Source organism: Pogona vitticeps, chromosome 2 (genome assembly GCF_051106095.1).
Source record: "Pogona vitticeps strain Pit_001003342236 chromosome 2, PviZW2.1, whole genome shotgun sequence".
NCBI lineage: Eukaryota > Metazoa > Chordata > Lepidosauria > Squamata > Agamidae > Pogona > Pogona vitticeps.
The window spans coordinates 63,164,308-63,176,986 of record NC_135784.1 but is presented as its reverse complement, the minus strand read 5'-3'; the positions used below and the strand labels follow the sequence as shown (position 1 = coordinate 63,176,986).

At 40.2% G+C, this 12,679-nt stretch overlaps 1 protein-coding gene across 5 annotated transcripts in view; it reads right to left on the bottom strand.

Annotated features, from left to right (window-relative positions):
- Positions 1 to 12,679, bottom strand: part of EEFSEC (eukaryotic elongation factor, selenocysteine-tRNA specific) — a 223,519-nt gene that overhangs the window by 77,338 nt on the left and 133,502 nt on the right. For 2 of the 5 annotated variants that reach the window (XM_072989537.2, XM_072989539.2), the window contains exons 6-7: positions 4,301 to 4,457; positions 1,517 to 1,635 (exon numbers count right to left, since the gene is read on the bottom strand). The exons of 1 other annotated variant lie outside the window; for it this stretch is intronic. In XM_072989537.2, the coding sequence (XP_072845638.2) occupies positions 1,517 to 1,635; positions 4,301 to 4,457 (276 nt within the window). The remainder of the gene's footprint in view (positions 1 to 1,516; positions 1,636 to 4,300; positions 4,458 to 12,679) is intronic. 2 more of the 5 variants (XM_020811518.3, XM_072989538.2) reach the window with 1 other exon arrangement.

Here is a 12,679-nt window from a genome sequence, read left to right as displayed (position 1 = left end):
CCAAGAAGGATCGAGCCAGGCTAATGCCAGACCACCGATTCCCAGCTCGGAGAGCCTCCCCAGGAGAATAGGCTGACAGTATCAAAGGTGGCTGAATTATCGAGAAGGACCTACAGAGACATTTTGCCCCTGTCAGCCTCCCTCAGGAGGTCATCAAACAGGGCAACCAAAGCCGTTTTCATAGCATGGTGCAGCCTGAAGCCAGACTGAAACAGATCCAAGGCGTTGGTTTCATCCAGAAGGGCCTGAAGCTGGGCAGCCACCACTCTCTCTACCACTTTACTAAGGAAAGAAATATTGGCAACGGGCCTATAATTGCCAGCATCATTTGGTTTCTTCCTAATGGGCCTAATGAATGTCTCCTTGAGGGCAGAGGGAATCTTGCCCTCCTGAAGAGACTCATTAATTATTGCAGTGGCCCATTCGGTTGTTGTAGGCCTGGCTGCTTTGATTAGCCAGGCCCGGCAAGGGTCAAGGGAGGGGGAGGAGGCATGACAGCGGCCAAGCACCTTGTCCACCATATCTGGTGTCACAGGCTGAAAGAGATCCTCATTGGGCAAGGCAGAGTGCTGGACATCTCTGCTTGATCTACTGTGTTCAAAAAAGGAGAGAGCTCCCAGCAGATGGTCTCAACTTTAGATTTTAAAAATGCTGTAAATTGGTCAGGTGAGATACTAGTAGGAGGCCTGTCACTTAGACCTATCACTTACCCGGACATGGAAGTGAGCTCGACTAGCAGCCCTCACCTTAGTAAGGTAATGGTTAGTTGCGATCCTGACAGCTTTCTGACTATATTCCGTCGGGTTCTGTCTCCAATCGCACTCTAGCCTTCTCCTGTTTTGCTTCATAGCTCGCAGCTGCTGGTTAAACCAGGGCGTGGACGATCTCAGCAATGGAGAGGGCATTTAGGAGCGATTGTGTGAACAGCCTGGTAGCGGAGGCAAGCCAGTCATCCACCAGAGCCTCAACAGGAACACCAGTCAGGTCAGCCGGAATCCCTCTCATGGAATCATGGAATCCTATAGCATCCAGTAGCCTTCGAGGGCGGACCATTAAAATAGGTACTTGCTCCCTACAGGGAGGGAAAGCCACTGAGAGGTTACATTTAATTAGGTGATGATCCGACCATGACAAGGGGACTGACACAAGGTCATTCACCATCAGACCACACTCTCTCCACTCAGGGGTACCACCACGGTGGAAAGGTAATGGTGTTCCATGTCTAGTTGTGCTGGCCACATGACCACAGAAACTGTCTATGGACAAATGCTGGCTCTATGGCTTGGAAATGGGGATGAGCACCGCCCCCTAGAGTCGGACACGACTGGACAAATTGTCCTTTACCTTTGCCCTAATAATATAAAGTTCTGATAATATATAGTTTAATGGTGCATGGAAATATTCATCAACATTTTGATTTCATAAGCTTAAAGAAGTTGTAAAACAAACACTAAAGCTTTTTACAGTGTGTGACCACATTCAAAGTATCCCTCAGCAATGAAAAATTAATACCTACGCTGTCATCATCAGTATCTATTTCTACTGCTTGCTGATATATGCATTTCAAAATGTCGTGGTGATTCTTGTTGCAAAATATTTCATGTACTTTCACATTCTCTTTTCCTTTTTCCATTTCTAGAATAATGAAACATGTCTCACATATAGCATGTCATTTTGATTCTGTTCTTATTCACACATTAAGAGATTTGACTCCTTGAAGACGTAATTGTTCCAGATGTAAATTCTTTGAAGACGTAAATGGCTATTTTTCATTTATTAAAAAAAATTGTAGTGGACAAAATCCTGTTGCATAATTATGCAAATGGTATATATTTTGGAAGTTAAGAAAATTCTGTAGACATTATCAGCTGCATACTGACTTACATTATTCCATGTACAACAGTAATACCCAAGGAAACTTTCTGATTTATACCTATTTGCTTCTAAAACTTACATTATGTGCACAACTGTGCAACAGAATATCAGGATGTTTTACTGTAATCTGGATGTGATTATTTTAAATATTGTTTTAATTACTACAATTACTACATTTGAATTTGTGGTTTTAAGGCTGCATTCTGTGAACTGTATTGGAAGGCTTTGACTGGAAAGGCAGCACATAACTATTTTTACTGCAACTATACACCGTGGTTGAATTCCTCATAATCCATATCTGAAACTCCAGTTTGATTCCAGTTTAATAAACTATTATTAAACCACAAAATGGGAAAAGCTGGTTTAAAGAATTCAGAATCAAAGCTCTAAAGGTAGTGCAGAAGGGGACATGGCAGGACAAGAGAACTATGCAAGGTGGATGTTCATTCTTGGCTGTATGAAATGTGGTGCATTCAGGCAGGAACATGTTTGAATGGATCCAGAGTTAATATGTTTAGCTCAAACAGAAACTAAAGCTTAATTTCAGAATCTTGGAATTCCCTTTCTTTGTTTGCCCACCTAACTTGCATTACTAAATAAACAATTCATGAACTCAGAAGTTAATTTCCAGCTTTTGTCCAAACCAGTCAAGCCCAAAGTATATAGATTCAAGTTGAGGTTCTCTTTTTATTTGTTTAATTTTAAATAAGCAGACCATATCCCTATGAAACTATTACTGAGCTGAAAAATATATATTTTAGTGTTTTTAAAGCAGAATATTAAATGTTTGCCTATTTCTTAATATAGTCCTCATACTTCAGCAGTAAATACTTAGAAAAAACACAGTAAAACCAGCAGTTACAAGCACCATGGCCAGAATCAAATTAGCTAATAATACAAATAAGCTCAATGAAGTTGAGGATATCTCTTCTCTCAGAGACGGCTGAATTAGAAAAAAAATTTCTTGATTTTTCTTTACTTTATGTATTTTTATTTCTAAAAATCAGCATAAGGACATATTTTAAAGACTCATGTCCATTGGATGAGGGCAAATTATGTCTAAGAATTAAGAGGGATGTACACAGACATGATTAGATTTCCTCAGGGGAGTTTTGCTGACTTCTGCATTAAAATGAGAATTGAGGGTTTTTGGATTTTTAGTTTTGTTGGCTGGATAAGTCAGTAAGAACTGACTTGATGGTACACAATTATTAGCTGGTTGGATAGCTCAGTGAGTTAGGTAGCTGGCTGCAGGGCCAGAGGCTGGGAGTTCAAGGTTCCTCTCAAGAAAAAAGCCATCCTGTGTGACCTTGGCCAAGCAGTACAATCCCAGGATGCCCCCAGAAAAAGGGAATGGCAAACCACTTTTGGGTACTCCCTACCTAGAAAACCCTGAAAAGGGTCGCCATAAGTCAGAATTCACTTGATGACACATAATTAAATTATTTTTAGTGATCATGCAAGAGGCCTGGGAGCTGTCTACAAGATGGTACTGAAAATCCCTAATGAAGACTCTTATTTCTAAACAAGTGGTATTCTGCTGCACTGAAGACATAAGTTTACAACTATGGAAACGGCACACAGTAATTATCAATTTGGTCTTCCTCGTTTTCCTAACAATAGGGAGAGTCTGCATGTTATGGTTGATCCTGAATTTTCTGACTCTCTTCTATTCTTTCCTTGTTCTGACCTTAAAACTATTTACTCTCCTCGCTGTAGACACTGGTGAAAAATAGTTGAAGGCACCATAACTGAAGACACCCAAGCATCTTAGTATTTAGTATCAAATTTAGTCTGAGACAGAGATCACTATTGGGAAAGGTCAGGAAAACCTTATATTATATAACTAGAGTTAATATATTCTGTTCATGACAGGTCTTCTTGAGAAAGTGCACCAGAGTCCTCTGCGTTTGCATTAAAGGGTGGAAGAAAAGGATCTGAAGTAACCTTTTCCCTCTCACTGTGAATGCTATCGGTAAGAGAAGATCATGGCTGCAATGCAGCAAACCTTTCCAATGCCAATTCACAGTGTCTCTCCTGAAAAACCACAAGAACTGGGCGCCTCTCACAGGAACCGTAAACATTTTCATTTCAGCCCTAAAAATAATATCCTGCATTTACTTTCTTTCTTAATACCTATCTATATGTGAGCGATGAGCATCTATGAATGCACATTAAAACGGTGTTTTTAGGATTTTTGAACATATCAGAACATGTTATCTTAATTGTATTTCTCTTTTCATGTCAGAAACTCTACAGTACAATTAATAAATATATCAGATAACTTTGGCCCAGTAATGGGCAACATGAAGATATTAGGTAAATTCAGGGCAGCTAATATCAACACTTCTGTAGTACATATTGAAAGGCATAGTGCAAACTGACACAAGTTTGAAATATGTATACAAACAGCAAAAACACTTACCTGGAATGCGGATTTTAAACTTTCCACTCTGTCCAAAACCACCTTCTATTATGCCTTCCTCTCCTGTAGACAGATTGACCTTCAGCCCCACAAAAATTTGGATGTTGGTCTCTTTCTTGAACAGTGAACGGCCAATCACACTGTAATCATCACAAAGCTATGAACAAAAACATTTTTTAATTTAAGTTTTATTTTTATTTTGAACATTTATTACATTGTGCCCACAACTGTAAAGCCTCTACTCTTACTGCCTAATTGGGTGTGAGGGCATGGAGCACTCAGCAACATTCTAATTATTCAGCAAAAGATATCAGAAAATTTGCAGCCCAGTATCTGTGAAAGAAAGAAAACTTCTAAGTTTCATTGCTTTTAGAATTCCACAGTGGTTCTAAAGGTAGGAAGTGCCTTCTGTTTCAGGCTGAGGGCTAACAACAAGTAAAATAATGGATACAGTCCCTAAGCGTAACCAGACAAAAAAAATATTATTGAGGGGACTGGTAATGAAACAGTAATTTAAATACAGTAAAGTAAAAACCGAGGGACATGGTGGCGCTGCTGGCTAAACCGCAGAAGCCTGTGCTGCAGGATCAGAAGACCAAGCAGTCGTAAGATCGATGCAAGTAGATTAATAAGGGACCACCTCGGTGGGAAGGTAACAGTGTTCCATGTCTAAGTCGCCCTGGCCATGTGACCACGGAAAATTGTCTTCGGACAAACGCTGGCTCTATGGCTTGGAAATGGGGATGAGCACCGCCCCCTAGAGTCGAACACGACTGGACAACAATTGTCAAGGGGAACCTTTACCTTTACCTAAAGTAAAAACCAGTGAGGATTAAAAAGCATGAACTTAGAAAACTATGAGATGTGGAGGGATTCTGACTTTTATACTGCTGCAGCAACGTGGCATGGAAATGTTCAAAAGGCAATGACAGCCAAAAAGCTAGAGAAACCATTCAATCCATTGGCTAAAAAGTTGTCAGACACTCTTATAGACAGATGCCAATTATCAGTTTTCTTATTCCATTTCAGTAGGTTCTTGTGCCTGCTTGGATAAGACAAATTACTTTCAATGTAGCTTTTTAAAAACTCACCTTTGAAAGGTAAATACAAGCATGTTGATTTGTTATACCACACATGTTAAACAAGCTATACCGGGTTTAATTTAAGTAGTATTAAATGTGGGGTGGGTTTTAGCCCTTCATGTTAGGACTCATAATTGAGCAATCAGGTACAAGAGACAGCAGGCTTTTGCACAAGTAAAGACCTTTCCTGGGGCGATGGCAAAGCAAGGGAGCAATCAACTAAACCTAACCCCTAAGATATGAAGATCTTAGGGTGCTACTAACTCCTGAAATCACGGTCTCTTTATGTCATAACAAAGTTTTCACACACAAAGAAATAAAATGTCACCTTATTGAATGAAATGCTATTGTTAGGTTCTTCACAAAAATCAGTATCACTGACCTGTGTTATTATTTTACCTTACAATAAGAGCCACAAAACAACAGACTCTTTTAACTGTTATCAAGAGTGACACTAAAATTCAGGCTGCAAATTTCTGAACTGAACAGAATTCTTCTCGCAGCTAATCTCTATGGTAAAAATAAATGTAACTTATTTCTTCAGAATACTGGTGGACTCAGTCATAAACAGACAAGGCTGACATAATTCTGACTGAATTTGATTTGGATTTCAAAGGCCCATTCAAAAACCCCACTTAGCTAACTCTCTCTCTCTCTCTCTCTCTCTCTCTCTCTCTCTCTCTCTCTCTCTCTGTGTGTGTGTGTGTGTGTGTGTGTGTGTGTGTGTGTGTGTGTGTGTGTGTGTGTGTGTGTGTGTGTGTGTGTGTGTGTGTGTGTGTGTTTAGAGTCAATATAGCTGATCCCTTAGACCAGTGGTGTCGAACTGTGGCCCTCCAGATGTTCTTGGACTTCAACTCCCAGAAGCCTTCACCACCACCTCTGCTGTCCAGGATTTCTGGGAGCTGAAGGCCAAGAACATCTGGAGGGCCACAGTTCGACACCACTGCCTTAGACATATACAGTTGTCTTACATGCACTGCTCTCCTATCATGGGAGAGGGATGGGGAATGATCAAAAGAACAACTAGACTATGATGTTGTTATTCCTTTCCTCATTTATATTCCACTTTCCTCCTCATTAAAAGGTACCAATAAAAATACAAATACTGTACTATTCAATAATAAATCATCAGCCATAATGCACACTGCAGGAAGATTCCAGCAGCTAATATCTGGCCTACTGACACATTCACTAAGCTAAATCCAGTATTGGTCTTACTTATAGAAGATCCTTTAAAACTTATGAGACTTACACTGTGGTTAGCTTCCCATTCATTTCACTAGCTCTGCTATAACAGTCTTTGAACTGCAGAGCTGGAAAGGACTCTATGGGAACACTGAGTCCCAGCTCTTGTCAAGGAGGCACAGTGGGGGAACTGAACTCCCAACCTCTGGCTTCGCAGCCAGGGACCTAAACTACTGAGCTATCTAGTACCTCTATAATAATCTTAAAACTCAATCAGACAAATGCTGGATTTAGCCCATTATACCCAAGGTAAAGTTTCTTATTCATAAAACTTGAGAATCAATGTCAACAATATTTGTTCCGAGCCTGACTTAAAGGTATGCATAAACAGTAACTGAAACTCCATTTGTCCCTCTGAGGTGTTAGGAAGATGATTGATAACAGCGACTGCTATTACTTTGCTCACAATCTACACTTAGTATAAAGCAAAAACATTTTTTACATTTTTTTTACATTATGCTTGATATAAGAATACAAATATCATAATGATATAAGAATGTCATAATTATTACAGTTTGTCTAGAAAACCTGACACCATGACGACAAGTTGTTTATTTGAAGGTAGAGGACACAGACCTTTAGTATATTAAAAATGGCTGATCAGAAATGCTATTCGCACTCACCTCCAATACGAACAGTTACTGAATTCATATCATCTTTATTCTGACATAGACTCCTTTTGATACGTATTAAAAGAACATATTATTTACTCCCACTCAAACTCAACTTTTATTAATGTACCAGCAATTCAACTCCAATCACTTGATTCTGACTTCGAATCTCCTTTGAATTCTCAGAATTACACACACTAGAGCAATCGCTTTACCCATTAGCTGGGCAGCTTTTTGGGCTTTGGTCCCCTCTCAAACTCCCCTCCAGTTTCTGCTGGTTATAACCTATGAAGTTAAAAAAACCTATTGCTGCAAAGACAACAACGGATACATACTCTTCTTCTGAGGCAGCAGACGGGGCCTCGCCGTGAGGGCAGACTAATTTTATTAACTTCAGGGAAACTTCAAAAAGCTTAAGGGCTTTAATGCCAGACAGAGACGACCCCAAAAGTCAGTTTAAGTGCTGCATAAACAAAGGATTAGGTCAAGAAAAAGCTGAAGGCTCCTTGCATTTCTTGTTTATATTGTCATATGACCTAGCGGGAGTGGAAGAGGGTTGCCTTTCTGACTTTAATCCTCCGTGGTGTATAGTGGCGCTTCAGTTCACTGACCTACATTATAATAATATTTTTTTAAATTTATGGGCAGAGGTGCAGCATCAAACTTGCTTAAGGAGTTAAAAAAAGGAAAATGAACAGAGGGAAAAAGGACAAATGTTTCTGACTAGTAAATTCTCCTTCTCTTGCTTAGGTTAGATCAGCAGCTTAAAAAGGGATTTCAAGTTCAAAGGGACTGTTTCTGTTGCTCTTGTTTTACGGCTTAGACCAGAGGACACAATAGCATTGATTTTTATGAAATATTCCCTCCCCCTTGGCTTCTGTATTTGCAGAAAAAAAAAACAAATAGTGTTGTATTAACATAGGTGAAGAGTCAGCCACTCTCCCTCTCCCTTACACACACAAACTTTAATACAGAGTACACAGTTTTAAAATCCTTTGATTTAAATATTATTTGCATTGTGGTATTATGTTTGCAATGCTGTAGCTACGTTTTGCGTGATGACATCCAGCACAAGCCCGTGGTTTAATTCTACAGGAAAAAGATACTTACAGAACCAGCACCTCCTCAGAGATTCTAAAAGTCAACTCTAATTTTAGAGTAATGCAAATTACAGTCATTTTGTCAGCCTCTGAAATACTTCACTGCTCATATTTGGAAGGTAAATGGCATCTCCACACTTTCTGCACATTTACCAGAGTCAAAGGGAGAATGAACACAGAGGATGGGGAAAGAAAATAAAGTGCTACCTTTAAAGTAATGAAAAGAATGAACAGAGGTAGCAGAGAGGGTTCAAATATAGAAGTAATATATAACAAACATTTCCAAAAGTGTAGGTTGCATGCATGTCAGAGAGTAACCAGGCAGCACTGTTCCCATGACAAAGCTAGTGCAGGACAAGTGAATGAACAGAAGAATACAACAGGGCTGCCTACAACCATATTTCAATGGACTGGCTACTGCAAAATACTTGGGTATCATTTGGACACAGCACTAAACTGTGATTCAGCATCATCTGAATGTGTCTCAGTTGCCTCTATCCCTTGTATATTCACAAACAGAACAAAAGTTCCCACTTTTCCACTAGCCATTATTTTATGCAATGCATGAACTGAAATGCTGCATTCAAACAATCCAGATATGAATGAGCCTTTTGGACAGACACTCTTCATTCCTGAAAGCCAAATGTGAATTTATAGCTGCCTCTCTTGGAAGCTAGAAGCATAATCTCCCAGTCTGAAAAGAGGAAACTACCAGTCCACAATGAAGGGAGGAGCTAAGGCATAGGTCAGGGAACAGGGGTAAACTACTCCAAATGGGATAAAAGTGAAAATCCTGGGGATAATGAGCAGAGTGCTTCCCCCCTCCCTCCCTCCCTCCCTCCCTCCCTCCCTCCCATCCCCACACTCTGCAGCCAAACCTCAAATTATAAGCCATCTCTCCCTGTTACTTCCTTGGTTGCAGCAGGGAACTTGTAAATCCTCCATTAGTTCAGAGATCAGAGATAAGCCTGCTTGATTGGTTACAGCTGTGGATTAGCCCCAGGCAATCAATCAATCAATCAATCCCGGGCTTCTGAATGACTGCTTCCTCCGGAAATGACTGCAAAGAAGCAGGAGGAGGGAAAGGAGCAAGGAGCAAGCAAGGAAAAGAGGGAAGAAAGCTGCGAGAGACCAAGGACTTCGTCAAGCTTATTTAAATGTATGTAGAAAATAGAGGGAGAAAATGGAGGGAGGGAGGAAATGGAGGGAGGGTGGTTGGATGGATGTGTGTGTGTGTGTTTGTTTATTTATTTATTTATTTATTTATTTATTTATTTATTTATTTATTTATTTATTTATTTATTTATTTAATTTATATCCCGCCCATCTGATACGTCAGTATCACTCTGAGCGGCTAACAACATATATGTGTGTGTGTGAGGGAGAGAGTGAGTGAGAGAGACTGACTCAAAACTATGAAAAAGAACAGGCAAGAAAAAGAGAAACCTTGAATTAAGGCGGGGGAAGGGTGGCTTTTAAAGGTGTTGTCCAGGTTTATCATTGCTTTCCTTCCAATAGGTTCTTTAATTCCTCCTTACTTTCTGCCATGCTTTTGCGTAGTCAATGAAGCAGAAGTAGATGTTTTTATGGAACTCTCTGGCTTTCTCCATAATCCAGCGCATGTTAGCAATTTGGTCTCTAGTTCCTCTGCCCCTTCAAAATCCAGCTTGTACTTGTGGTAGTTCTTGGTCCACATACTGCTGAAGCCCAACTTGTAGGATTTTGAGCATAACCTTGCTAGCGTGTGAAATCAGTGCAATTGTTCGGTAGTTGGAGCATTCTTTGGCACGTCCCTTCTTTGAGACTGGGATGTAGACTGATTTTTTCCACTCCTCTGGCCACTGCTGAGTTTTCCATTGATGATGATTAAAAAAGCACACTGGTCCTTTGATACTGGGCTGTGGCACCAGGGTGGTGACATGGCCTTTATCCTGGTTTGTTCCTTTTTGCACACTACAGATAGAATGATTAAAGTGGTAGGGAAAGCCCCCTCCCCAATTCTGCATTGGCTGTCTCTAGCAAGCATGTCATTGTTAGCACCACTCTGGTAGCCACTGATGAATTTTTGCGAGCTAGCAAAAATTTAATACAACTTGCTAGGCACGTTGCACACCTTACTACTCCCTATACCACACTATGGCTGGAGCGCAATGTGTTCCAGCAAAAATAGTGGACATCTTTATCAAATTCGGTGCATCCTGCTAGTTCGATACATACCCTGTGTTGATTCAATAATATTTTTAATTCAAATAATGTATGATTTCCTTCCTTTCGAATCAAGGGGGTAATGTCAGTGTATATAAATTTTTTGGGGGGGTAAAAGGTAAAAAAGTTCCCTGACCCCTGAGCTAAGGTGTATGTACAGTATGTATCCAAATGTCTCATTTATTAAGTGAGCTATGATGGTTTTACATGTATGTTAGTTAAACTACTGTTTACTGAAACAAGGAAAAGTCCAACTATGGTTTATGAAGGTGGCCTGTTTCAATAAACAAAGTAAGATTAATCACAATTTAAAGTATAGTAAGATTAACTATAATTCAAAATTTGGACATAACCAAATTACCATTAATTGACCATTGTGTCCAGGTTGGAAGCAGAAACACACAACCTGGTTGTAGTTGATTTAAATATTTGCATTGTGATATTATGTCCCTGAAGAAAACCAAAGTGAGTCACGCTGCGGAAAAATAAAAGAACTTGAGGACCAGGTTTCCACACACTACATTAGGCATCCTTCGGTCTCGAGAGACCATGGTAAGGTGCTCTAAATGGAGCATTTGGAACAGCTTCTAGTGCGGCTGAGGAGGCCAATTCAAGAGTGACAATCCCTTCCACACTGAAGACAAATACAATCTGTCCCCTGTCCAGCTCCCTAATTTTGCTGCTTTCGTAACTGCCTCTTTGCCTTGGCCTGCTGGACAAGGGTCTCTTCAAATTGGGAGAGGCTGTGATGCACCGCCTGCCTCCAGGCTGAACACTCCGATGTCAAGGTTTCCTATCTGTTGAGATCCATTCCTAAGGCCTTCAGATCCCATTTGCAGATATCCTTGTATCCCAGCTGTGATCTCCCTGTGGGGCGATTTTCCTGCGCTAATTCTCCTTACAGGAGATCTTATGGAATCCGACCATCAGCCATTCTCATGACATGCCCGAGCCAGCGTAGATGGCGCTGTTTCAGTAATGTATACATGCTAAAAATTCCAGCTTGTTCTAGGACTGCTCTATTTGGAACTTTGTCCTGCCAGGTGATATAAAAATGCGTTGCAGACAACGCATATGGAACGTGTTCAGCTTCCTCTCCTGCCATTCCACACACTGCCCCATTAGAAAATACTGAATTTTTTGGAATACATTAACAAGGACAAAAGCAGGAATACAATGTTAAGGAAGATAGAACTGTGATAATGAAGATGATACACAGTATACAGTGACTGTAAGCAGGAAAATCTGAAAGTATTCAAAATTTCTGGAACTGAGAAATGGTTTTCAAAATCTAACTAAAGTAGCTGAGATTATCCTGACAGAGAGGAGCTGCAGAAGACCAGGTTAAGAATACTCAATATCAAGAATAAGTAATGATCTCATTACTACTTACAGGAATACAAGGAGAAAGACGATGGTGCCTGTGGATTCCCTACTGAGAAGTACAGAGACAGCTGTTTGCTGACTGGACCTTTTAACGTGTGATGTATGCCAAATCCCTGGTATGCAGACTCTAACATCTGATAGACAGGTTGCCAAGACATGGCAAGTTCAATTACCATTATCACTTGTGCTTCTGTGGCGGAGTGAATGACACTGTGAGGCACCATTTAAAATATATGACATTTGGCTACAAACTATTTGGGTAGGAAACTGAAGGATCTTGAGGCTTGACGTGACAGTTTCAGCCATTCTTTGTGCAAAAGGTACAGGTTTCCAAAGAAAAAATACTTCAGATGAGTAACAGGTTATACAGATGGTATTGATGGTGGATCTGTTTCTTGGATCCTACTTTTAAGCTTTCCTAATGGAAGATTACTTGCAGGAGATGGGATTTATCTCAAAAGGACTAGAAAAAATGTGTTTGGCAGAAACATGATGAACCTCATCAAGAGGGCCTTAAATTAAATCCTGTGGGGGAAGAGGACAAGAGCCTGAAGTAAAAAGATAAAAAAATTAAAGAAAGAGTTGAGAGCCATAGAGGAAAATAAAGGAACTGGGGGTGTATATCAAACCCGCACAGTAAAACAGCGGGAGAGACACTGGAGAATATTCATCCAATGTTTCCTCCTAACGTGTAGAATAGAATATGTGAAATAAGCAAGATGAACCTGAACTCCAAGTACAGTACATAAA